Source organism: Nipponia nippon, unplaced genomic scaffold (assembly GCF_047370975.1).
Source record: "Nipponia nippon isolate SJK-2023a ecotype South Korea unplaced genomic scaffold, ASM4737097v1 scaffold_2, whole genome shotgun sequence".
Classification (NCBI taxonomy): Eukaryota; Metazoa; Chordata; class Aves; order Pelecaniformes; family Threskiornithidae; genus Nipponia; species Nipponia nippon.
In genome coordinates this window covers 21,004,929-21,031,170 of record NW_028262336.1, presented here as the reverse complement: position 1 = coordinate 21,031,170, position 26,242 = coordinate 21,004,929, and the positions used below count along the sequence as shown (strand labels likewise).

At 37.0% G+C, this 26,242-nt stretch overlaps 1 protein-coding gene across 3 annotated transcripts in view; it reads right to left on the bottom strand.

Moving 5' to 3' along the window:
• ROBO1 (roundabout guidance receptor 1) overlaps positions 1–26,242 on the bottom strand; it is a 735,949-nt gene that overhangs the window by 57,735 nt on the left and 651,972 nt on the right. For all 3 annotated transcript variants that reach the window (XM_087757517.1, XM_087757518.1, XM_087757519.1), the window contains 5 exons: positions 25,617–25,755; positions 24,218–24,345; positions 5,998–6,122; positions 3,904–4,075; positions 1,156–1,361 (listed from right to left, as the gene is read on the bottom strand). In XM_087757517.1, the coding sequence (XP_087613643.1) occupies positions 1,156–1,361; positions 3,904–4,075; positions 5,998–6,122; positions 24,218–24,345; positions 25,617–25,755 (770 nt within the window). The remainder of the gene's footprint in view (positions 1–1,155; positions 1,362–3,903; positions 4,076–5,997; positions 6,123–24,217; positions 24,346–25,616; positions 25,756–26,242) is intronic.

The following is a 26,242-nucleotide window of genomic DNA, read 5'->3' as shown; positions in this document are numbered from 1 at the left end:
GGCCAATTCTTGTAGCGTTTATTCCTTACTCTGCAGAGGTCCTAATAAATAAATTGAGAAGGAACTCAGATGACAAGACCCCATGCAACTGTCAACCTTCTGCCTAAATAATGCCTGGGGATTTGTCTGGACTGTAGCACTGGAGAGCACGCCATCCTTAAAACAAAGCTTAAATATTGCACAGGGCCTTGTACATAAGGGGTTCCCTGTGTTAGTATAAATTTCACTCTACAGCAGGCCCAAAAAGGAATCTCCATATGCTATTTTCATGCAGTTCTGAATGCTGGATTCTTGGTCCATATATGACTTAATCACATTTCAAAAGAGTTTCTTTTTTTGCCCCAAAAGAAATGCTATCCTCCTAAGGTCCCAGGCTCAGCAGATGGGCCGAACGGAAGCGCTCAAAAATCAGAGGTTCAAACTCTAAGCCAGTGTAACTTGTAATTGGTAACAGGGCAACTCTAGGGAACATAGTAAAGTGATGTATTCAGCCATAGTTTTAAAAAATTACTACTTTTGAAACCACAGAAAAGATAGCAGAGGATAGCCAGTATGCTAAAACTTAACGTTTTAAAAACGTTTTACAGCGTGCAAGGCATGACCAGCAATACTGACCAGGTACTTCCTATAATTCCCTAAGGAAGCCAGGTATTTGACAGGTGGTTAACCATTTTAAGCTATGTTTAGACTGTCGAGTGAATCTGTTTGAACTTTAAAAACTGTTTTGAAAAAAGCTGTGCACATGGCTCTATTACTGCAGTATGCTAAGCAAAGGTTTTCTTTATAAACATTTGAAATAATTAGATTGTTTTAATCTATTAGTGCTAAAGCCCAAATAACTTCAGGATTCGTCTTACTGAAATACAAGTTTTGCTTTCCCCTTCATGCTTTACGTACCAAATAATTCCCTTAATTAATACCTCTTAAAAGCATTTTTCCTTATCAAATCTGAAATAATGTGCCCTAGGCAGAATGAGCCAAGGTGTTAGGCATAAAGAATGAACTATCTGAAAGTATGAAGTATTAAATATTTTAATACATTTATTTAACATTTCATTAATTCTAAACGTAGGATTTACTACATCAAAAGTGCCCAGAGGTGAAAAAACAAAGTGAAACAAACAACAAGAAAACCCGTTTGCCAGTTCAAGCTACCTTAGCATATCGGATCTGTAATGCTCCTGTCTCCAACTGCTTGATGCGAGAGTCCTGTGTAGAAATGAGGATCCCATCCTTTTTCCAGAGGATAGTGGGCATTAAAGTGCCTGTGGCCACGCAGTTCAGTACTAAAGTACCATCTACAGCTACAGTCTGATTCACAGGACCCTGTCGAATGACAGGGGGAGGCCGGTCTGCAATCACTGCCAGAAGAAACAACCGGAAAGAGATTTCGGCGACTGGAAGCAATTTTCTAATCATCTAAGCAACAGCAGTTTCTTGAGGCTTTGAAACAAACTAAAGATAATTAAACAAGTAATTAAAGTTGGGACGCATGCATTATTCAGGGCAGGGTGCATTATAATGACACGTAACTACAGAATTTTAAAATGATACACAACACAGTAGTTTCAGAAAGTAAATAAGTATTACATATTACATAGTGGTATTTGCTAGGCATTCTCTAATTCCAATGCCTTTAATAAAGCGATAATGGAATGAGAAAGGACTTCCCAAATTCTTTGTCAAGGCACAGATTTCACCTTGTTCATCTTCTACCATGTAGCAGGCCTGTATAACAGAATTCATATTTTCAGCATTCAAAGACAGAGGAAAAGGAGGCAGGCCAGGGGATAACCTGGCTAACGTATGCTGCTTAAAAAAATTTTATTGTGTACCATCAACTCATCTTGGTGCTATTTCCTAATTGGGAGATGCCTAGCAGCAGGGTAAAGTAAACACAAAGCTAATGAGTAGGGCCACATTAAAAATTTTCAACTAAGAAATGTTTTTCCAGTAGTTCTATGACGACTTAATCTGTCAATATGACTTCAAAGTCTCAAAGAGAATCCCACTGTGTGTTTGCATCAATTTTAATGCATCTTTTGCACAACAAAAATTAAAGGTTATTGATGGGTTATTTAATAACTGTGCACAGAAAGGTATAAAGCAGTCTCAGTATTCACAGAAAAAAGAATGATTGTCTACATGAGGGTTTTTTTTTTTCCATTGTCCAATGGATAATCAAAAAAAAAGAGGTAAAAGCTATCTTATTGTGTTTCAGTGACCTCCTCTAGATGTACCATCCAACATGACATGGCCTGATGATCTGAAAATAGCCACAACTTTAAATGACATAAATCCGTTCAGCAGTGCCATGGGGCCTCACGTAACTTAAAAACTGGTTTGGTAGCCGAAATACAAACCTGAAGTTCTGATAATTTGTGAACATCAAATATTTCTAAATTACTTTTCATAACAACAGACAGGGTGTTAGTACTGCTTTTTTTGGCTAAATTCCAACTCTTGTAATTTCATTTGCATTTTCAAATGACACTCTGTGTTTTCAACTGCATAATTTACCCTTTACTTCTTGTCCCAACCTGTTGCAATGCACTGTGAGGCCATTAGTATCTTTCTTTGCAGAGACAGTCAAAATAAGCTCACTTATAGTTTGTATTTGACTTTGACAAGTTCATAAAGAGCTTTGCAGTTGTCAGTGGTAAGAGGCTGACGGATCTGTGCTCTAGAGGACAAATCTAATGCCATTGAAACCCATGGCTAATTTAAGTGCCACTGAAGTTGATGTTACCTTTAGGAATACCAGGGTATCATTCTGCATATCCTGCCTTCACTTCTATAAAAGTACCAAAAAAATAGTGTCCCAAGACATTATACAAAACAACTACCCATCAGATCAATCCAGAGCATATAGTCATAGTAAAGGAAATATATTTAAATTCATTTGATTTTTTCCAAGTTCAGATGGCATAGGTCATTAACAGAAAAACTCTTAATTTTCTTAATTTTCTTTTAAAAATTTATTTCTCACCTTGCCATGGCCTTCTCCCCAGCAAAAAATGGATAAAAGTGGATTAAGAAATGTGGCTTACCACTTGTGAGAAACAAGAAAGGATGCGGTCCTATTCCTCCAAACAATCTCAATCCAGTGGGTGTAAATAAACAATTTTATTCTCCAGGTTCACTTCATGTTTCTAGTACTGCATTATTTCTATGTTTTCTGTAGGGCAAAGGCCCAGTTTATGGAAACTCTTCTCAGACAACAGCTTCCCTCCCCTCAAAGTCTCTCCACAGACTGCACTTAGCCTCTTTTTCCATAAGTGCTAAGATTATTATTTTTCCTGTGTATCTTTGCTATTAAAAATATGAAGTATTTCTGATAATTGGCAAATTGGCCTCACATCACCATATATTACTGCTTGCAGTCATACTCCCTGTAGCTTTTTCATCTTAATTTTTTTTCCCAACTGCTCCTAAAAAGGAATGTATAATAATATTCATTTGTATGTTATTCTACTGACTTCCATAAAGGTTGAGGTTTTTTCCTTGCTATACTGCAACATTAAAAAACAGGTAAAAAACAGGTAAAAGGAGATGCTAAGCAAACGGACACACAATAATAAGGATAAAGTGCTAAGCAGCAAGCGATCTGAAAGTAAACCAAATCTAGTGGGGGAAGCTGAAGAAGAGCCAGATAAATTAACAGATCTGACAAAAATCCATAAACTGAAGCATACTTACTAAATAAAAAATGGAAATATAGTGTTACACAACATCCAAAATTTTAAACCCCTGACAGAGATGGCCTAAACAGGATTTTTATGTTCAAAGACACATGCAATCTGTATTTATGCAAAGCAGATTTCAAAGCAGTGTCATATCATCCCACTGCTGTCTTCAAATAAAAATAAAAACTTGGAAATGAGAAAATAAAGATATTATTACCATCAGTAACTTCCAAGTAGGCTTTTGTTATGATACTTCCTGCAACATTTAAAGTCTGGCAGATATAGTACCCAACATCAGATCTCTGGACATTGGTGATAGTGAGGTCTCCTGTCTGGGAAACTGAAAATCGGCTGGATGACTGAGGGGGCTGGTATGAGAAAAGCAGATTCTACAAGATGTATAGGAAAGATAGGGGGGAAAGAAGGGTTAAATAAATTCAAACATCAATAATCTTAACTTTAATATATCTAAACAAATTAATCTTTTTACATTATACACAAAACATCCTGCTCTTCATATCTTAAGCATGTCTATACCACAATGTGAATAGCTTTTATAGGATTTTTTTGTGATAAAATAGATGCAGATATGCACATATAATTGTGTAAGTCCTTTGGGATTGTTCTAACACTCTCTATGGTCAACGTTGGGCTTTACACAAAGTTTAACAGGCACTAGCGAAGATGTGATATGTACAGATACCGTAATGGTGCAAGCAACTGTGGTGAACCTAAGTAACTTGCTTTAACATCCTTTTTCAGAACTTACTCCAGGGCATTCTATTTATTTCATTTAAATGCAGATGTTTGTTTACTTATTTGTATTTTAACTTTAGCCTTCCTAAGAATGGAGCAGTTTTTTAAAAAGAGATGCTGTTTAGGTCTCTCTAATCAGTGTGTTTGTGTTCTATAACGAGTCTTATAATATAGAATTAAATCCTATGCCAGCTTCTACTTAAATAGTTTTGGTATGAAGTACATAGCATTTACCAACAGTGGTCAAAAATCAGAACTGCAATCAAAATAATACAAGTCCTTTACACTGAATACCGATTCTGAATTTCTACCTCTGGCTGAACAATTCATGAATGAGAATACTTTAAGGTCACATGGGCTATTTTTTATCTCTCTTTCTTCCCTAACTACATTTTGCATTGCCAAAAATCATCCAAAGGAATGGGATACAACATCCTCTACTTCAGTATTAGCCAATTCTATTTATTCATTGACCTCCTCCAGTTCCCTCAATCCTCACGAGTGGTCACCACTCAGCGGAGTCAAAAATGAGCCAGAAAAATTATGCACTAGGCAACACTTGGCAGAAAAAAAAAAATCTAGGTCATACAAAAATACAAACCTAATATACTGGTATACTTATACCATTGAAGATTATAATCTAAAATTGGTTAGCAGTCTAGTTGTACTTAGGTATTTAGACAGAAATGTTGCAAATGGGGAAAAGAAGCCAATCTCTAAGCGTTCTCAATTTCTCTGGCCTATTGTTTTGTAACACAAAGAACCCTGTCATATGCTATTGCACCATTCATTCCTTCATTCTCAGGAAAACCAGAATCCCATATTCCTTCTTTGCTTCCAATAAAGAAGACTTTGTGTCACATCCCTCCTTCAAAAGATGATTCTGAAAGAAAACTGTGATTCTCTTGCTGTGCTATATTGTGTTTCACCCACTGGCTTTCAAGATCCTTTACAAAGAAGCTGAAAATATTTTTCCCTCCCATTCAAACAAGGAAGCTGGGAGAAAAAGTGACCTAGTCAGGTATGACCTGTCAGCCAACTGACTGACTGGGAAAGTAGATCTCCTTAGCCCCAAACTAGAGTCCTACCCATGTAGTGATGCAGATCAATACAGCAAATGGTTTAGTTTGCCAGACACACAAACACATGGCAAACTAATAGCTGCACCATAAAGCCACAGCCAAACTTTCTGAAAATTCGAGAGCGTTTGGGAGTTCAAACAAACTTCAGCATTAGTCATCTCTTCATCTCTTAAAAGTTCTCCCTGTTAGGTGCAAAAGATTTTCATAGTGAAACACAGAATGTTCCCAGTTGTTTCATAGATTTATTTTTACATTCATGAAGAAAACGGGAGTGAGCAAAACATAGACATCCTTTCTAGTATGGCTGACATCACCTAGCATGCATGTGACTTTGAAGTAAAGAAATACCCAGCATCTCCAAGCTCTAGACCTATTTTCCACATGTTTAAAATGATCATTAAAATACTCTTCTCTCATGTGACATCATCTTTTCAAGAAACTGCCAGGAAGAAGGGACAGAAAGGCTGTTTTACCTGACTCCCTTCTCTCCGCCAAAAGATGGCTGGCTGAGGGTTTCCAGTTGCTTCACACTGGAAAGTCACCGTTCTCCCCAGTGCAGCTACCTGATCTCGAGGCTTTACAACAAACTGTGGAGGCTCTGAAAGGAAAATAAAAAAAAAAAAAAAATCACACTACTATCAGAAGACCAAAGTTAGCCTATTTGAAAGCACAAATTGCCTACTGACTTTAAATGGTGTAAAACAGAATAGTTAGGTTTCTTTAATAAGGAGAGGCAGCACAGAGGCACGTCAGTCTCTAACAGCCACAGCTTCAGCATCACTCAGATCATCTTTGCTGTTGCTGGACCTCCCAATTAAAACTCTTGACTGTGCATCACGTGCTTTTGTTACTGACCCCTTATACAAGGAAGTAAGTCCCACCAACTTAATGAGACAACTTGCAGAGCAAGAGTCACCAATACGAAGAAATCTGTTACAATTTGAGTTTTGAAGGAGGAGTACAGCTAAAGTCAGAACGGAGAAATCTTTGAGGGACAACAGGCCTACAGGCCACACTTTGTCAAGGGCTTCAATAACACTGTTGAGTAACTATGAATTCAGGCTTATATGCACAAAAGTCATCATCTTTGATTTAGGAAAGTTGAGGAGAGAAAAAGCCCTTAATTGCTTATATAAAAGACTTTTGATGTATCGGGGCCTCAAAAAAATTTAAAGTCAAAAGCCCCAGAAATACTATTGAACAAATAATAACCGTTTAAAAATCTTCAGTCCAATTACTGAAGAGGAATGAATTTAAAGGAACAGCAGAGCTAAATGTCTTCCTCATTTACATAGGCAAGGGCATGTTCAAACAAAATATATATGCAAATGAAGGCAAATTTGAAACATCTGCTCAGCCTAACATTATAAATACTGCCAGCATTGTCCAAACTGTTTGATTTAGACAGACTTCAACAACCCCTTCATCCAGTAGTAAATAGAATGTCAAAAAAACATGTCAGTCACATTAAAAAAAAATCAGCAGAGACGACAGCAGTAGATATCTTGATGGGGCTAGCACAGAAAAAAATTCTAGCTTGTTTTATAGGCTGTTAACTCTCACTTCTTGAAAAACGTGCATTAAATGGAAGTCCATTTATTTATTCATTTCCTATTCCTTCTGATCATCTGTCCAAAACTAATTATGCTCTCCCTCTTCCTTATGTTGGAATAAAGGTGATGTTTTGAATCTGACTTTAATAACTCAAATGTTTTTGGTGTTTTGGGTTTTTTTCTTTTTTCTTTCAAACATTTCTGTATTTACAAGATTTTCCTTTAAAAAGAGTGTGAATCATATAATTTAAAGCTATCACTTGATGTGTTTTATAAACATCAAGTAATAGTGGCTTTATCTAGAATGAATTCGGTATCAAAGTCCTTTCTAAAAAAATTGCTTTCAGTGTTCCTGTGGGCCAATACTTCCAGTATCTCGTGCCTTGTGTCTCTGCTCCCTATTGAGTTCACATTAGGATATACTCTCCCTATGACCCCCCTGCTTTGGGAGGAATTTTTAAAGCACAACATATTATTATTTACATTTGGATGCAAATGCTAGCTTTCCTAGAATTTCCTTGATAAGAAACTACCCAAATGGAAGGTGAGTTTGACCTACAGTAATTAGCAGACTTCAAAACATTTAGCTCTGAAACATTCAACCCATAGCTTGGAAGAAGATGTGGGAAGACTTTGACATGACAGCATGTTTGATTCAGAACGGAAGGTGAAACTGTTGGGGGTTTGCCACAGGGTTGTAAGGTATGATGGGGAAAATGGAGATGAGGGTGAAGCACCTTTGTTATGCTGTTGGATTCTAATAACAAGAATAAATTTAGCATATAGTTAAATTTAGGGCTTGGCTGGTTCTGTACTGGTCTGTGACACAATGCCACGCAAAATGGAACTGAGGGTTTCTAAATCCTGGGCTAGTACATAGGATGTATAAGGTTTCAGATTTCATTGAACCTGAGAATGGGTACAGATAGAAAGAGATTAAAATGGTTCTGACCACTGGAGAAATAGCCAAATGAGTGTGATTCCAGTACCTGAAGATGACCGTTCAGAGACTACTGAACACAAGAAATGAGGGGAAATGCAGTCTTTCAGGTAACCATGGTAGAACTTATAAAATATAAATAGGTATATGTTTCTCTAGATATTATTCTAAATATGTATTTTGTATGTATACTACTCTACATATATACACATATTATGCGCATGTGTATTATTCTAAATCTATTGCTATTAAGGCAAGTAATAAAAATCCTATTAGCTTCAATGTCAGAAGAATTAAAACAGGGTTAAGTGAAACTCTTATTAAATTCCATTCAATGTTCACTGTACTGGAAGCATTTTCACTGTCTTTTTTTAACTTCAGTTTGCTTTCACACCTTGGGTCACATACATGTGGTATGCGATAAATATACTGTAAAAGATGCTGAAATAATAATCCACTTAAGGAAAGAACAACTTCTGTCCTTAAGACCTTTAAAACAAAAATAATTTTTTTATAGAACACTTTGAAGTTCAACTAATGCAGTCACTGAAGAAAGAAGACATTAAGTTTTGACTCGTTACATCATGTAAAAACAGACAGAAAGTTACCAACCCATTACCTTTCTCTTTGCCATTAAGTTACCCATACTTCATGCAGAATTTATTCTGTGCGATGTGTCTTGTCAATAACAAGTAAAAGATGGGAGCTGACTGGTTGAAGGACATGGAAGGGGATGGATGGGAAGGGGAGGAGAAGTTCCCGTCACAGTGATACGATGACTAGAAGATGGCCAATAAAATTTCAACTTACCAGACACAACTAAAAACAAAAACAAAACAAAAAGAAAACATGGAATAAATAAAATTGAATAGACATGAAACAAAGCAAAGAATAAAGCAAAATTAAAAAAATAAATAAAAAGGACCCTTGGTAACGACCTTAGAAAGCACACGTATTCTGATATATGAAAAATAGGTTTAAAATGTTGAACCACATCTTTTTTAATTGATTTTTAAGCAGAAGGCTCTATCAAATGCTGAAAGCAGGCTGTAGAAGAAAATGGGTAACAGAGTGAAATAATGGTCAGGCAACCTGGGTTCTACTCCAAGCCTTTCAAATGAACTGTTGTGTAACCTTGAGTAAATTTTTTTTTCATATTATTATTTCTCTGCATCAAGAGCTTTCCATGGTAAAATTAACTTGAAATCTCCAGTAAATATCAATCTGCAGCACTGCTGAAATGGAACAGTGACATTTACACCCTTTCTAAAGCATCCAAACATCTACAAATGGAAAATACTTTTCTGAAGCTAATAGCTATTAAAAAGGAACTTTATTAAAAAATTAATAATATTCTGAAGCACTTAGCCCACACACCAATCTCTTTAGTATAAGATTGCCGTATCAAGGTCACAATGCTCACTATTAAACTGTAAATGCAAACTAAAACACCATTAAACTTAATTTGAAAAGATTCTTAACCCTTTCCTCCCCCTCAACCTCAATTTCACTAAAATATTCAAAACCAGAGATTTACTGCAAAATATTAGTCTTTTCAACAGAAATTGTCAGTGGTAAATTATGTAATGTTGAATTCTCTTTCAACCATAGCTGAAAATTTTCATAAACTTTGAAATGGCACAGACCCTGGCAGGCTAACTTCATTTATAAAAGAAAGGCATGTTAGAAAGAATTCCAACCACATATCACTAATTGAAAGAACGGATTGAAAAAAAAAAAAAAAAGTAAAACCCATGCATTTTGAAAATATACACAGATACTGACAAAAAAGTCAATCAAAAAAGGGGAGCTGGTATAAGATAATTAACCATAATTAACCATCTGGTATAAGATAATTAACCATACAACTGTTTTAATGCATGTTACAAATACCAAGCCCTTCAACACTTTGGTCTTATGGCTTTATGTTGAGAGTACAACACCTATTGTTCAGCAGGGTACAGTTTCATATCGAGTAGGTAAGCACCTGCAATACACAATCCTCTGATAAAACACATGGAGGGAACTAATAATATCCAATCTGCCAACATTCATTAGGCATGAGGAATACTGGCTTACTGTTCAAATAAATACAGAGGACTCCAGGTGTATTATGAAAACGAAGCAGAAAGAGAATCAGTTATAATATTGGAATTTGGATCATGTCGAAGCCAAGAAGCTGCAACTGAATGCACCAAAACCAAATCATATAGAGAATTTGGGTTTTATGTTATTAGATACTTTTTTTTAGGAAATAATCCCAAACAGAGGAAGCTGAAATTACCATTTTTCAAAGATTTGAGTTTCAATTCTAAGGAAGTATTCTGGATGTACATTAGCCTTCTTTAAGTGTGTGGGTTCAGTATCTCTCAAAGAGAAAATCAGTGTGCATTATTCTGCTCAGATTATCTGCAAGTCTACGATTTGTAAGAGGACTGGCCAAGAAATAATACAGAAGAATTCCTGAGAGAAATCTGCTTGCTCCCAAGACTCAGCTCCTAGCGACTCTTGATCTTGTGTAAGTATATTACCCAGTAACCACTCCTTTTTAACTGAAAAGCTCTCTACTAAACTTGCAATTACAGTCTGACCTGCTCTGGAATTAGAAATGTTTCTCCATAAAACACAACTCATAGTCTACATGAAATAGCCTGATAAGACACTTAATGGGTTGCAATTCTTGCACAGAGGAAGTAACTCTAAATTATCAATTTTCCATTACTTGAGTAGTGCCAAAAAGAGAAAAGTTCAGCCTTCTTGGTAGCAATGCAAAGCTGCCTAAGCCCTCTACTGGAAGCTCACTTGAAAATTTCTAACAGATATAAATCTTGTCTTGGTTGCTCAATTAGATTTCTACAAATTAAATTAACTTCTAAGTGCTGAATTGACACTTTTTTTTTTACCAGACAGTTTTATTATGGTAGGTCAAAAATAACCCTGTCAAGCAAATGTATTTTTTTGCCCACCTGTAAAAACAGAGGGGGTACTAATACATGAAAATAAATTCCTGTAGAAACAGGGCATCACATTGGTTGGAAATCTGTGGCAAAGGGTGAAATTCCATAGAAAAATTTAAACAGTTCTGTCAGAGGGACATCATGTGGTTTAAAAGAACAACAGTAATAGCAACAACTTCAACAAAGACCACTTTCTTAGTTTGATTTACATCCTGTATCTAAGGTTACTAAAATTGAGAAGTAAATAGTTTTTCCTCTATTATGGCACATTTTATTTGACAGCACTTTCAATTATAAAGTAAATTAATTTTCCCTGTGTTAATCATGGCTTTTCACATGGCCATTAGGGGGAATAACCTGTTTGTAAAGACAGGAAGTTACCATGTAAAACCACAAATACCAAAGGAATAATATTTTTGCCTTTCAAATAATTTCCTTGACGTGTGAGGTTTTTCAGGGAAGCTGTGTCCAGTCACTGAACAAAAAACAAAAGAAAAGTGGTTTCCAGACCAGTGATGTTATCTTTTAATGCCTTATTCTTGCCAGCAATCCTATCAACCTCACTGGGACCACTGGTGTCATGAAATCCACTTGCAGGAATAGGAATTTGCAGTTTGAGGACTTAAACTACAGACTAGTATAGTTTTCAGATGTTAATGGAGGAACTATTGTATTTGACAGATGTAGTATCGTAGGGTCATAGGATAATCAGGTTGGAAGCAACCTCGGAGGTCTCTAGTCCAACCTCTTGCTCAAGCAGGGTCAGCTATGCGGTCAGACCAGGTTGCACAGGGCTTGATCCAGTTGGGTCTTGAAAACTTCCAAGGACTGAGAATGCACAGCCTTTCTGGGCAACCTGCTTTACTGCTTGACTGTCCACCCAGTGAAGAAACTTATCCTCATATCCAGCCTCGATCTCCCTTGTTTCAACTTAAATCCATTGTCTCTTGTCCTCCCACCGTGCACCACTGTGACAAGCCTGGCTCCGTCTGACCGACAACCTCCCTGTAGGTATTGGGGGCTGCTGTTATGCCCCCCCTGAAGCCACCTCTCCTCCAAGCTGTGCAAGCACCATTCTCTCAGCCCTTCTTCACAGGTACATATGAGACCTCAACATACTGTGTGTAATGCCTACATCTCTAAAGAACACATTTTGTAATTCTTCTCACGAAGGTGAATACAAATGTTGATCTAGTGTTTCTCTATAACTCATTGGTTTCCTCATATTTAGAATTAAATATTACAGGGTTGTGTCTATTTCTTAGTCTGATATTGGACAAGCTATACAATTCAAGTACCTCCCCCCCAAAAAAAAGCTGTGGTAGTAATTATCTGTCTCAGAGAGAGTAAAATTATATAAATTTTCATTCATTTATACTAATAAGGTGCTTTTGAGATCCTGAGATTCAAGGTGGTACTCAATTACTAAACAGTTTTTTGATTTGCATGTTAAATACTCATTAATTATTGTTCTGACTATTACTATTTATGAATACCTTCCAGGTACTCAGAAGATATATTGTTATTCAGCTGACACAAGCTCAATTTAAGCTCAATGCATTTCATTTTTGATTATTTAAATAAAAATCTTCACATCTTCAAGGACTGCTTGACACCCATAGAGGCTATTATAAAGGAAGCAAGAAAGTATAATTCTACACCAGAGATATGAAACAATTGCAATCTTCGGGCCAATAATTACATACAACAGCCAGGCTCATATACAGTCTTTAGCTTCTGTATAAATCCTTGGCTATATGGTTAACCTAGGAAACGGCAGTCACAATGAAATTTAGATTGCTTTCAATTAATTTTGTGATACATTAATCCCAGTTCAAGTGAAAAATATCAGAGGTTGAATCTGCCTGTAGAAACAAACTGGTAGGAGATGGGAGGCAAGTATGAGCCTATGTGCTGGAAGAGACAGCAGAGCTTGGGAGTAGGCATTTCTGATGCAGTTGCCAGGTAGAGGCTGGACAGTGTGAGAGAAACTCCAGAGCTAGCAACAGAAATAGTATAGAGACAGCTACGTTATCTGTTGTGTAGCATTGCAGTTCTACAGAATGGCTGAAACTCAGCTGTTTATAATCTCAGTATGAAATGGGTGAGAAAACCGCAGTTTATAACCCCTGTCTGAAATGAGTGGGTACAGAAAATTTGGGTACTAGAGTTACATGCAGAGGAAATGTGAGAGTCTGAGTATGTTTAGCTGGTCAAACTCTGACTGCTCACTCCTTAAAAAAAATAAACACATTCTGAACAATTTTATTTTCCAATTCCTTCCCTAATTCCAAACAAAAACTCAGTTAAAAGCTGCCAACCTCTTCTGTTCATAAGTATGTTTCATTGCTATGCCTGCTAAACTCTGAAATCTAATTAACTACTCTTTACCTTCAAGTATCTGAACAAGGACCATTGAATGCCTTTCTGAAACATGACTACCAGATATTTATGTTGGTGTTTTGCAAAAACTATTATTAAGGGAGATAGTGTAAGACAATGTGCCATGTTTCATTTCCTGCCTAGTGATTTGTAGGCTATTTGTTCTACCAAAGCAGTCTGAAACACCCAATATCTTTGATATGCACATCTCTCTGCAGTCATTTGTGGAAAGTATCACTTTCTACAGAGAAATAAACAAAGGCCAAAATCTCTTGTTCTGAAAAAATACCAATGTTGCCATTCAGCTGTCTCCTGGCTTCAGCCTGTGAAAAACAGGGGAAAATAACACCAGGTACATTACTAAAGAATTGGGGTATATGACTTTTTATCCTCATTGGTCTCTGTATTTTCAGCTGTCACTTCTTGAGGTCTAGAGAGAGAGATATATAAAATTCATATTTTCCCAGATTTTCTGCTAAAATTCACGTTCACGTAAGACCAGACTGGAACACCCTTACTCACTGTGAATGCTTTCACAGTACGTAGTCCCAGAGCACGAAGTGTGATACAGTACAGTACAAACTTCTGAGGAAAGGTCTAACAGGCTGGCGCCAACCATGCCACAGCCATATCTAGTTGAGCCAAAATGTTGACATGAGATTTTTGATGTTTCAAATCAAAAGTGATGACTTTTAATTCCAAACCCCCAGCATGGGAGTGATCGTGGTTTATGCCATTTTTGATGACTGGAAAAATTCTGGTTTGGATTGCTGCTGGTGTGTCAAATAAGCACTTTCTTAAGTTTAAAGGAACAAGTGACTATGGCAACTTCAAAGTTACCAAAGGCAAGAATACAGAAATCTAACTGATTGGAAAAGGAACAGATTGTTTTCTATAACGGTACTGTAAGTAAGAGAATGAAATTAAGAAAGCAAGCAGTTGACTGAGTATTAGGAAAAATAGTTCTGATAGTAAGATCACCTTTAGAAGTAGCGGAAACCTAGAAACCCGTAACAACATTTCTGGTTCATACACAGAAAAGTTAGTAAGGGGAAAATCTCAGTATCAATCAGCTGCTGTGTTCCTCAACATGCTTCCAAATGAGTTTTTATGTGTATTTATTTATTTTTTGTTTACAATTGTCCCACGTTCCCCCTTCTGTCTGAATAGTGAAGACTTGTCACATGTAACTTAGAAACAGGCTGGCTAGCGTCAGTGCCCTACACGAAAGTGCCACTCGTAGGGTACTGGTGGGCTGCCAGCTGCACTGCTCACCGTGCACTTACCCGGCTGCGCTCTGAGCTAGCAGCCACGAGACAGCTGCAGGCTGGAACCCAGCAGCCACATCACCATGACACTCACTCTGACCATACAGGGCAGAATATATTCGCTCATTTTCAGCACAGGGCACATGCCTGGCAGGCTGGATTTAGCTTACACCTCTTGACTTGCTACCCAGAGAAAAAGGGTAGGTGCCTGGGTGTACTCTGGAGAGCTAATGTGCTCTAGCAGAAAGTGGTCTGACGATGAAAAAAGGCAAGTGTTGCTCCTTGGTGCTGACAGTACCAAGCCTTGAAAATGTAAGTGCATTTAGAGCTGGTACACATACCAGGGAGAGACACAGGCGAGGATATGGCTTTAGAACATGTACCTAAACGCGTACGTCACAACACATGCAGTGTGGCAGTTCAACATCATCAACTCCAGAACCAATTTTAAAGATCAACTTAAATTGCCATAGATTCAAAGCCAACATTTCTCCCTCCTGCGGCAAAGAGGAAGGTACCTGTTCTCCGCTCTGCAGCGGGAGCAACAAGCAATTTATTTCAACAGTTTGTTGGTTTCATTATCGGCATTACAATGTCACTAAGCTTCTCTTTGGTGGCTTAAACTCCACCCTCAGCTGATCAACAGCACGATCTGTGCACTAACCAAACCTCCTGCTTGGATGCTATTCTGTTTTCAAGAGCTATCAAATGGCATTGACTCCTTATGGATTTATGGCCATTTTGAGATTTAATTCAGACTGAGAGGTGCTTCCCTCCTCAACTCTAACTGATGGGGCTGGGCACTAAAATCTGGCTCTATCTCATCTGCGTCTCAGTTGCGGAACTATATTATCTTAATGTCTGCTTCACAGCAGGCTAATGAATCTTCCCTTTAAAACATTTTAAAAGCCAAGATGAAAAGCACTACACAAGCGTGTGTGTGTGTATATGCGTGTGGGGGAGGAACCTACTGAAAAAATTTGTGGGAAGAGAACAGTGTCTAAAATGTACTCACATGAGATTTTTTGCTTTCCAACTGATTTTGCTGATACTAGCTACAAAGTAAGAAAGTTCATAATCTCTCCTTCTGCAGGAGTCAATGAAAATTTCTACGATAAAAATCAAAAATGTGGAAACAGACTTTGCAGTGTGGTTTTAAAAGGTAGCACTTCTCAGGTTAATACATGTAGTAAACAGTCTAAACGGTTTATAAATCCTGTAGTCATTGCCTTGAGGTGACAAGAGAAATCTGAAATATGGGGGTTAGAAGACAGAGAGAGGGAGAGAGGGATTTAAGGTCTTGCAGAAGTTCCTCTCCTAGTCTTCCCTCCCCCTTCCTTGCTCTGGGTCCTCCTAAACCATCCTATAAACCAAATACAATTTAGAGAGCACACTTAGGACAATTCTAATTCCATCTATTTAAAAACTAGAGTAATGCAGTAAACTGTGGAGTCCTCTTTCCCAGGCTTCTCTTTTCAGAAAAGCGTCATCTTCCACTGTGTTTAAAAAGAACTGAGGTAATTTTGGGCACTGCTGCAATCTAAGTAGTCGTGGCTACAAATATTTATACTAAAGCCTTTTAAAAGAGTGAAAAAAGATAGATGAATTTTAAATAAGTTGTGCAGAAGTACAAGAAGATTATGATAGCTGGATACTATTTGAAGAATTCTTAGGAGCTTCCTAGTGCATTTTTTGACTTACAGTAAAAGACAGTAGAGCTGAAAAGGAAACAGAGTGGAATTTTTTCCCCAGCTGTTTATGATAGCACAGTTTTCTTCTTGGAAAGAAGTACTTGAATCCATAGCAACCTTCTTATAATAAGTTAAAGCTATTCGTGAAAAGTGGCCAAAGCCCCATGATCAATGGATACCAAACACACACTAAAAATGGAAGGACAATAAATCTCTACAGTGAGATTATTAAAAAATGCTATTTTGGGCATGCAATATTCAGTAAGGAATACTGTCAACTGAAACAGACAGCATTTCATAAGAAATATGGACTTCTTTTTATGGGGACACCACACTCCCCACATAGAGACAACCCAAGTCTATATATGGGACATTAATACCTGAACTTATTTTTTAATAACGTAAAGAGGAAGGTAACTGTGACATATTAACGAATTTTAATTATGGGTAACAAAAATACAACATAGAAGAATTCTGTACAAGATGGAATTATCCATCAGGTACTGGGAACTTTTACTGTGATGGAGGTAGAAAAGGGAACAAGTTGTTTAAGGAAATAAACACAATGTGCAAAAATAAAATAAAATAAAAAAATTCAGGGACACTCAGCCTAATTTTCATACAGTGAAGCAGTGGTTCACCTCTGTCAAAAGATGATAAGGCTATCAAAAATTGCTGTTTGTCTGAAACAAAAGCGTTGCTGCAGCTATGATGGTCTAGGGATATGGATATTAGCAAACACGTTTTGAGGTTTAGTCTTTAGTTAGGTTAGTTAGACTCTTCGAGGGAAGAAATCTTACAAGATCTGAGCACCCAAGAACTCTGAAGGGAGAGGTACAGAAAAGGCCATCAGACCTTGCTGGTGGAAGACTGGACCACAGCAGAACTCTCAGGTGAAGGTGACTTCTTCCTCTGTACCGAGACCCAAGTATCAATGCGCTACCTTAACTGTGTCAAAAGAGAGTGGCTGTTTAATTTGAGGAGATGCAAGCCCTAAGTGGGCTCTCATTATGCCACTGAAAGATGCAAAGAGAACAGAATCCCCTTCAATGCTGTGTTTAGAGCGCATAGGACATTTATGAGAACAAGAAAAGCAACCTGATGTCCATCCAGACGGTTTTGGTTTTTTTGTTTCTCAATCCTCTCATCCTATTCCATACTTAAATGGAAAAAAAAAAATCACCCCAAACTTCAGGAATTAACATGTGGCCATAGGGGCAAGAGGAGCATGCAGATACCCCCTGCAGAAAATAATGTGAGCGTAGTTGATGTTTAGCAGTTTAACCTGAAGAAGCCGTTTTTATCTTGCACTGGAAGATTCTGATACTGAGCCTACTAGGTGATCTAGTTCACATATAAAGACTGCAAGATACTTTATTACCAGTTCTTGAGTGTTATTCAGCACCTAACAATAAAATATTTTAGTGTTCAAACAAAATATAATTCATAGTAACAAATGGTACTTAAAACAGCTTATCAAAATAATGAATGCACTGTTATTATAAGTCAGTATTTTTCTTCTCAAGAACTAATTCAGAGATGACTGATTTTAATGATGCATGTAAACTAACAAAAATAAAGAGAGTGCACTATAATCACTGTATAGTCCTTATGAAAATTACTTACAGGCTATAAACAAGGCAAAAATAAAGTGTGTATTACCTTTTTATGGATGTTTAGCATAATTTAATAAAGCCTAAGTTTGTTTCAGAATGAACATATAGCAGAAGTACTGTCTAAGGAACAACCAATGGAAATTATTATTCCTTGCACTCTATTTATTTTTATACATAAAACCCAAAACCTGCAAACTCAACAACTTGTAGTAAAATTCTACTTTGTCTATTCCAAAGACAGAATTATTGAAATGTTATCTGTAGAACAGCAGTCACAAAATAAAGTCTGCAACAGTGAAGCCTGATACAAAACCAATTGATTTTTCCCTAGTCATGGGCTTTAGGAAATTGCAGGCACTAGAAAACAGTCTTCAGATTTTCTTTGCTACTTTTTAATTGACTGCTGAAGCATGCTATACATATCTACTTTCATCAGTTCTCTGCAGCGAGTAATTAGAAGGTAGAATTTTTAAGAACTTTACAGTAAATAAAACCCTTTCAGCAGGAGAAAGCCTCTACCTTCAATTTATTTTTGTAGCAATGTTTCTCCAAATTATTTGGACTCCTTCTGTTCTACTTGCTGTCTCAAGTCCTTGTTTCAAAGTACTAAATTGCAGGAAGGAATCTCCGACGTTTTTAAGTGTTATTTCCCTGTAAGCAATTGCTGTCACTGTTGTGAGACTCTACGTAAAAAAATAAAACTCCATTTAAAAACTTAAAACCATAGAAGCAGTTATTTATTAAAATGTTACATGGATTTGAAGCAACTATAAATCACTTTTTAAATTTCGCTGAAATATTTACTGATTCCTTCTTTTACCTGTATTTTAGAAATGCTTCAGGAATCTTAGTGTTCATCACTTGCATCAGTAGAACAAGCACCTTCAGGGCACTAGTGTCTTCTTCAGATAGTTTCCTCAGTTCCTTCTGATTAACTTTTAAGATTTATATTCTTTCACCAGAAATAGGTGGCAGTCACACTCCTCAGATCCTTGATAGAAATCTGAAGTGCTGTCATAGTTTACAGCAGTCATTAAGGGGGAAAGGGCTGTCTCTTTAAGCTATACAAATCACAAGAGATGGTTTCCCTCATTCATCCTGCCAAAAGTTTATTCATTTAAAAAATCCTGAAGTTCATAGGACAATTACTATTCTTCTTTCCTCTTTCAGGGGGACTGAAGACAGGATATGGCCTAAAATTAGTTCTTTCAAAAGGAGAAATAGTAACTTAAAGAGAGACCATGTGGACAAGTTCAGATATAAATCCAATCCTAGTTTTAAATTTCAAGTGGTTAAATTCACCCATGATACTGTGAGGCATTCACTGCAACATATAATAACCACCATATACCTCAACAGCATTTTTGTAATCCCATAAAAATCTGAATTTTGTCTTTGTTATTTTAACATAGCTAACTCAGATGCCTATAAAGCAATTACATTTACAGCCAACTTATAATCTGTACCAGCAGCCTGATGCAGTGGAAACATTTATATGGTATCTGACAGATAAAAGAGCAAATCCTATTCCTTTTCATTCCGGGTGGTATTCTCAGCCCTACCCAGAAGCCTTATCAAATAGATGTCTTTTACAGTGTGCCTTGAAGCTACTTTGTAAAAAGAGGGGGTAGAAGGAGGAGGAAATTCCAGACCTGAAGCACGTGCCCCCTTTTCAGATTAAAATTCTTTGTCAGTTGACTAGTACAGCAAAACCACAGCCAGAAATCACTTATCAAAAGTTCTGCTCACTATCCACCTTGCAGACAAGCTCTGTTAACCCTGAAATTAATGACATCATAAGCTAAAAAACCTTGATCACCACTGTAAAATATGAATTGGCCAGCGTAATTTCCATAGGAATTCTTCTTTTTTCCTGCCAAACTGATAACACTGAATGTGTTTAGTGCCTTTGAATGGCAAAATTTACATTTTACAGTTCAGTCACTGCTGCTGCACATTTAGGTGCATACTAGGCAGGGCACTGTAACAAGTATTGTGAGCTCCTCCAGAGACACTGCTTGAAGGAAGAAGAGAGTTAAGAAGAACTCAAGGTTTGAGGATTGCTGTTCACTACCAGTCTGCTGGTGACCGACCGACCGTCACCAACAGCCACAGTGTTGGTATTATTTTTGTGAAGTCCTCAAGTCAACTGACCTACTTGACCTGTTTCTCTCTTAACTCCTGCTAAATAGCAACTACGCTGTCATTGCTATAATGGTTCTTGGCCAACTGCATAGCAGGACTTCCACCGGAGCCGTAATTTCTGCTTGTATCAGAGAGCAAAGTTCGTTTCAGCATAAATTATAAACGTATTATAAAAGTGGATGTTAAAAAACCCTAATTAAGTACTGCAAATGGGAGCGAAGCAAATGGAAGTAGGGGAAAATACGTAAAACCTTTGGCTGTTAGATTTACTTATAAGCATTTTTATGATTCAATGTGGAATTTGCCGATTCTTGAAGAAGCCCTACTTCTATTTGCATTAATGGTAAAACTAATTCTCTTTTGGAACTTAAGTTCCGAGGTATGCATTTTTGGTAATTTTGTGTTTCTTATGAACATGGGCTTCAATTATATATATAGAATAATGAAATATGTAATATAATTTCTACAGTCTTGCTTCAAGGCACAAAACTAAGCACATCACATAATAGAAATCTCCATGAAAACACAAAAAGCATCCTGCACATATACTAAATACATACATAATGAGTATCTTCAACTTGCTTAGTGCCAGAGCAAGAGAGAAATCCACTGGTTCCAGGGATGCGCTTTCGGTCATTGTTTCCCTGTTCTGGAGCACATCAGCTACTTGGTAAAATATAACGTATTGGTAAAATATAATGTATTGTACTACGGGCTGCTTCCTGGCAGTTTGTATTGACTGAGGTATTTCTTTAATAATTAATCATCTCCTGAATGAAATGCTTCCACATGTATTTAGCAACGTCTCTGGGTGCCTTACATATGCACTACATATTGCTGCAAAATGAAAACAGTGGACTAAGACACTCTAATTTTAGGAAAATGCAAACAACAGCAGGTTTACATTTTCTTAACTATTTAATTTTCCAAGGAGAAAATAACATAACTTGACAAACAGTTTCAAGGATGAAAATGCTTGTAAGCTGCAATAGCAAAAGACTAAGTGAAGGGTTCAAACATTTATGTCAATACAGAACTCCAAACTTGGTTTAAGAATATGACTGAAATCGCAATAAAAATACAGCATCTGTACTTCACGTAGAAAGCACTTATAATCCCCACAGTCAGGAGTCTGTATAAAGGAAAATAGGGATTCCAATAATAAGAATCTGTGATGCTGGTGCCATGAGCAGGAAGAACATTAAAATGGAATTGATATTCCCTTTCCTCTCTTGTATTTTCTACAGTTAGCATCCCATTACATATAGTCAAACTATCTGAGTTGACAATTCCTAGTCCACGGACATAGACTGGGCCCATTTGCCTAGCTCAGAGGCAATGCTGTGCAGTTTTCCCGAGACAGGGAGCACTGCAGGGCATGCACGATGCACTCCAACGTCTGCTAGATTAAGCAGGGTCAGAGTTGACCTGGAGGTGGTAATACCGCCAGGTCCAGGGCAGCCCTCTGCTGAGACACTGGGTTAGCTATTCACCGTGTTTCATCAACACATCCCTGACACCTAGGTATCTCAATCAGCCCCAGTGTTGCACGCTCCACCTTTTAATACCCTAGATAACCTTGTATAGTGCAGAACATACACAGGTCAATCACAGTGCTTGGAGCCTGAAAAATGACGAGTATAGAAGAGGGTATGTCCTCTTCTTAGCAGTGCCGCCAACCCTATGGCCCGAGCAGTGTCCTGAGGAGCACTGCTTACAGCCCGTTCTGCTGTGTGCCACGTTTCGTTCAGTGCAGCAGTTCCACTGTACAGACACTTGACAGACGATGACTGCCGCCCTCCTAACAGTCACACATCTTCTGCGGTTACCATTAACAACTCTCATATTCTTTCTTGGAGTATAGTCTGGCATGAAAACACCACAGCCTATCGCCAAGATACTGAGGGGTGAAAAAACCCAAAACAAGCCCCCACAAGAAAACCCAAACCCCAGGCAAACCCAAACCCAAGCAAAAACCCCTCTTTGTCCTTTGCTGAATATAACAAGCTTACACAGTGGCAGATGTAACTTCTGAGGCCATGATTTATAACACAGCTCCGTGTTTACAAAGATATAACAGAAATAACTCTATTTGGCATAGCAGAACACACATTTATTAATCCCTACAGTCAACACATTACGTGACAATTAACAACAGTGCAGAAGAGACTTATTTCCATTTCTTAAATTACCCAGAAAAATACTACTCATATGAAAAAAAAAATCCCCTGAAAAAAGAGAGCTGTGTGTCCACGAACAGTCAGATCAATGTCATCTTAGCACTGAAACAAGAAGATTAAATATACCTCTCTAGATGGAGCATAGTCAAAAAGCTGACCCTTTAGGGGAGGGGGGGGAAAAAAAAAAAAGAAGGAAAAATGTGAAAAAATCTAAATGGAAAATGCATGTTTTCTAGACGAGTCTTTTTGGTTTTTTCCTTCCCATAAAACTAGGTCTCCTAGATACTCTAATAAATGGATTTTGATCATAATTTACTGCATTACCAGCTACAAATTAGCCTTACACATTACAGTTTCTCACATCAATCCCTTCTACGAAGACATTAGTACAGACAAATGGCTCAGGAGGTAATCCATTCACACTGGGAAACAAATTATCCCATAACAATATCCGCAGAGCAAAGCTGTTACAATGTAAATATCTACTGTGTAATTCAAGTACTTAAAAAGAAATAGGAATCTTGCTGAATCAAGACTTAGGTTATGATCATGTTCCTTAAAAGAACCATTTTATTATCAAAATTCAAAAGATCTCACTCTAGATCTCTAAGATCTACATACTTATGTCATTTTATATCTAAGTAGCACCGTTAACCTAAATGGGATTACAAGAATGTGTTTGCTTATTATTTTGAATAGGACTATGAAGGATTAGGGCTACCAACGGCTTATTTCCAGAAATGTAACTGCTCAACCAGTCATAAAGCAAATTTTCTTAATAATAACATTTTACAAGATTAACAGTTGATATAAGTCATGATCTTCGGAACAAATCGCCATTTAAAAGTAATTCAGTCTTTTTCTTTTGAATAAGCTGTGCTTACTGCTCAAGTGTTAATCTTTTATTCTAAAACACTGAGCATAAGAGCTGGTTATTTTGCAAACATAAGGTATCAGTTTTGATGTATAAACATGGTGACTAACAAAACACGACATATCAAAATTCTTGGTTTTATGAGAGCTTTCACACAAGAATTCCTATTTTCCTAACAGGTACAGATGTTAGGGACACCAAATGTTTCTGATGGAAAAAGGAGAGCAGGTTAAGGACAAGACCTTTACTGTTACAGTAAGTGTGTCAAAACAGAGACCTGTTACCAAATAAAACACTTTTTAAAGCCTGTACTTCCCCAGAACTCCATAATGACTAATTCCCACTGAACAGAGGAAAGGACAGAAGGACCATCAGTGCTCAGAAAAAAGCATCAGGATGACATCATTGCCTGTCTGCTAGCCAGGAAAGGAAGAGAGGGATTATCTGAGTAGTGAACATCTGGATTGTGTATATAAAGGCAATGAAGGATTTTTATACATATTAGTTCACTGAGTTCCACTGAATTTTTATCTTACAAAGAAACAGTAGTGCTATGATACGCTTTTATAATGAAAAAGCAACAGGAATTCCAGTGGTCTGGGTTAGTGTATTAAAAGATACACAAAGAGATTTATCATTCACTGCTTCCTTACTATATTTAATTGAAAAAATTTGGCAGATACTTGAACTTATAACTCTTTCTTTTCAAGTTAAAGCCCCGTAGTTTGGTAACACTGGTTTTCTTTTTTCTGTTACGGTTTCAGATACAAAGATTGTAAGTGACATGATTCTGATCACACTGAAGTTCAAAACATATTCAGTTCCCCATCCCAGTACTGTAAAGACTGGTTACAAAAAAATCTTACATCTGAAGTGCTTCAATTTCTTAAGACAACAACTCAAACCAAATTTATATTTTTGCCTTTGTTTTTTTTTTTTTACAACACAGCAGAGTTCCTGTATAACAGCAACTCTACTAGTTGTGTATAGACTCAACTCAGTCTGCATATAGCAACTCCATAAAGTTGCCGTGCAAAAAAATCAACTTTATTCTAGGTTAGAGTACTATGTAAAGAAACATTCTTACCTTGAACTGTCAGAGTTGCTGATGCTTCAGCTTTTCCAACCATATTTTCTGCAACACAAGTATACGAGCCCATGTCTCCTGCCATAACTTTCCGGATTTTCAAGGTATGATCATCACGGATTTCATATCTTTAAATATACATAGTAATAAACAATGAATAGGAATAATAGAACTCTGTACAATTTCTGTAAAGGGTAAAAATATGGTGGATTTGTTCTCAAATGTTTTTATTCCTACATTTCCCTTAGGAAGAAAAATATGTATAAATCCTTATAAATTAATAATGTAAAAATAAAGTTTTAAAAGCAAAATATATCTAAATATTTGAAAACCTTATTCTGATTTCATGTGCAATGTGAGTCAGTTTTACTAATGTCAGTAGAATTTCACTGGCGTCATACAATTATAAAGCTCTAACGCAGAACATTTTAATTGTTAGAAGTCTTTTAACAAGTAAATGCAATAATAGTTATTCTCCCTACGATTTTTCCATCTGAATGAAGGATTTTTTTTTTTTAACGTGGTTGAAAAGAAAATATTGTTCTCAAGAAGATCAGAATTGCTTGGAAGTAAAGATAAATCACAATTCATTCAATAATTTTTTTTAAAGAACAATGTGGCCTTTTACATTTCCTCTCCTTTCATCACCTTTTTTCTCTTCTTTGTATAATGCAGTCAATGTGTTTCTCTTTATGGGAAGTAGATTTTTCTCTTAAAAACATGATAGTTTTGATTAAAGCTATAGACTAGAGTAACAGGAAGCTGGATTTGGATGACCAGAGCCAACTGTTACAAGGTTTCTTCTTTCAATCCCATCCCCTAATAGGTTTTTAACTGATGACTGGGAATTCAAAGTAAATAAATAAATAAATAATCTATCACAGATTATATTTCTTTTTAATAAGGTGTTCTATTTTATGGCCTAAATTAGAGTAATGACAGAAAAAAAAAAGTTAATTGGAAACTTAGTGACAAAAGCATGTATAACCAAGGCAGCTTTCCACATTACCAGACTACATTTTATATCAATTGCAATTCCAATACATACTTCTTGATGTTGTAATCTAATTTACTATTTGTTATACATTCTCCAAAACTTTTAGTAATTACAAAAGAGTCTTCAGGTGAAGAATTAATCTGTATCAGATATCACTGACTGAACTTAGTTATTTTTTGTCGAATTTATCATGTGTTGTCACAACAAAAGCTTGAGAACAAGCCTCTCAAGTTTCAATATAAATTATAACTTCGAGTAGAGCTCAATAGTCATTAGAAATGTCTTATTACATCAGCCAGGCCTTCTCCATTCAAGAAAAAGAAATGCTGGCTGTCAAATGTTGAATGGCTACATCATATACCAAGCTAGATGTCATAAAAAAGGTAACTCCAGGTACTTCACCTTGCTTTTGGTAATTCCCCATCATCTTTCCTCCACCTTACTGTAGGGACTGGGTCACCTCTTGCCTCACACTTAAATTCCGCACTATCATCCACAGTTACAGCCAAATTACTTGGTCTCTTCACAAAAGATGGTCTCTCTAAAAGGAAAGGAAAGGAAAAAAGGGGTTAGTCCAGCAGTTCTGTGCCTGAATGGCGATTTTGCCTGAACTGTGGCTATTAGAGGCAAGGGGAACAGGATGATGAATCTGACGGAGGTGCCTCTGCCACCACTTCTCTCACTCCCAGCCCCAGGCAGAAGATCCGTAGCCCTCCAGGTGGCCAGCGCTGTGAACCTCAGCACAGGAGGCAGACGCTTTCAACAGCGGCTCAGGATCCAAGCACAGACTTCCTCCTTACTTCTTATGTAGCATCGTCACAGCTAACACAGCTAAAGGAAAACACAACTTAGAAAATCTAAATACACATCAATCCTCAGATAGAAGCAGGCCTGCTGCAAGGACCCAGACAAATGACCACTCATCTGCTGCACTGCTTCAAAAAGACAGAAGACACAAAACAAACATTGTCTCATTGGAGGTTTTGACTCAATGGTGCCTCTAAATTCAAAGGCTAAGTAAGGTCCAG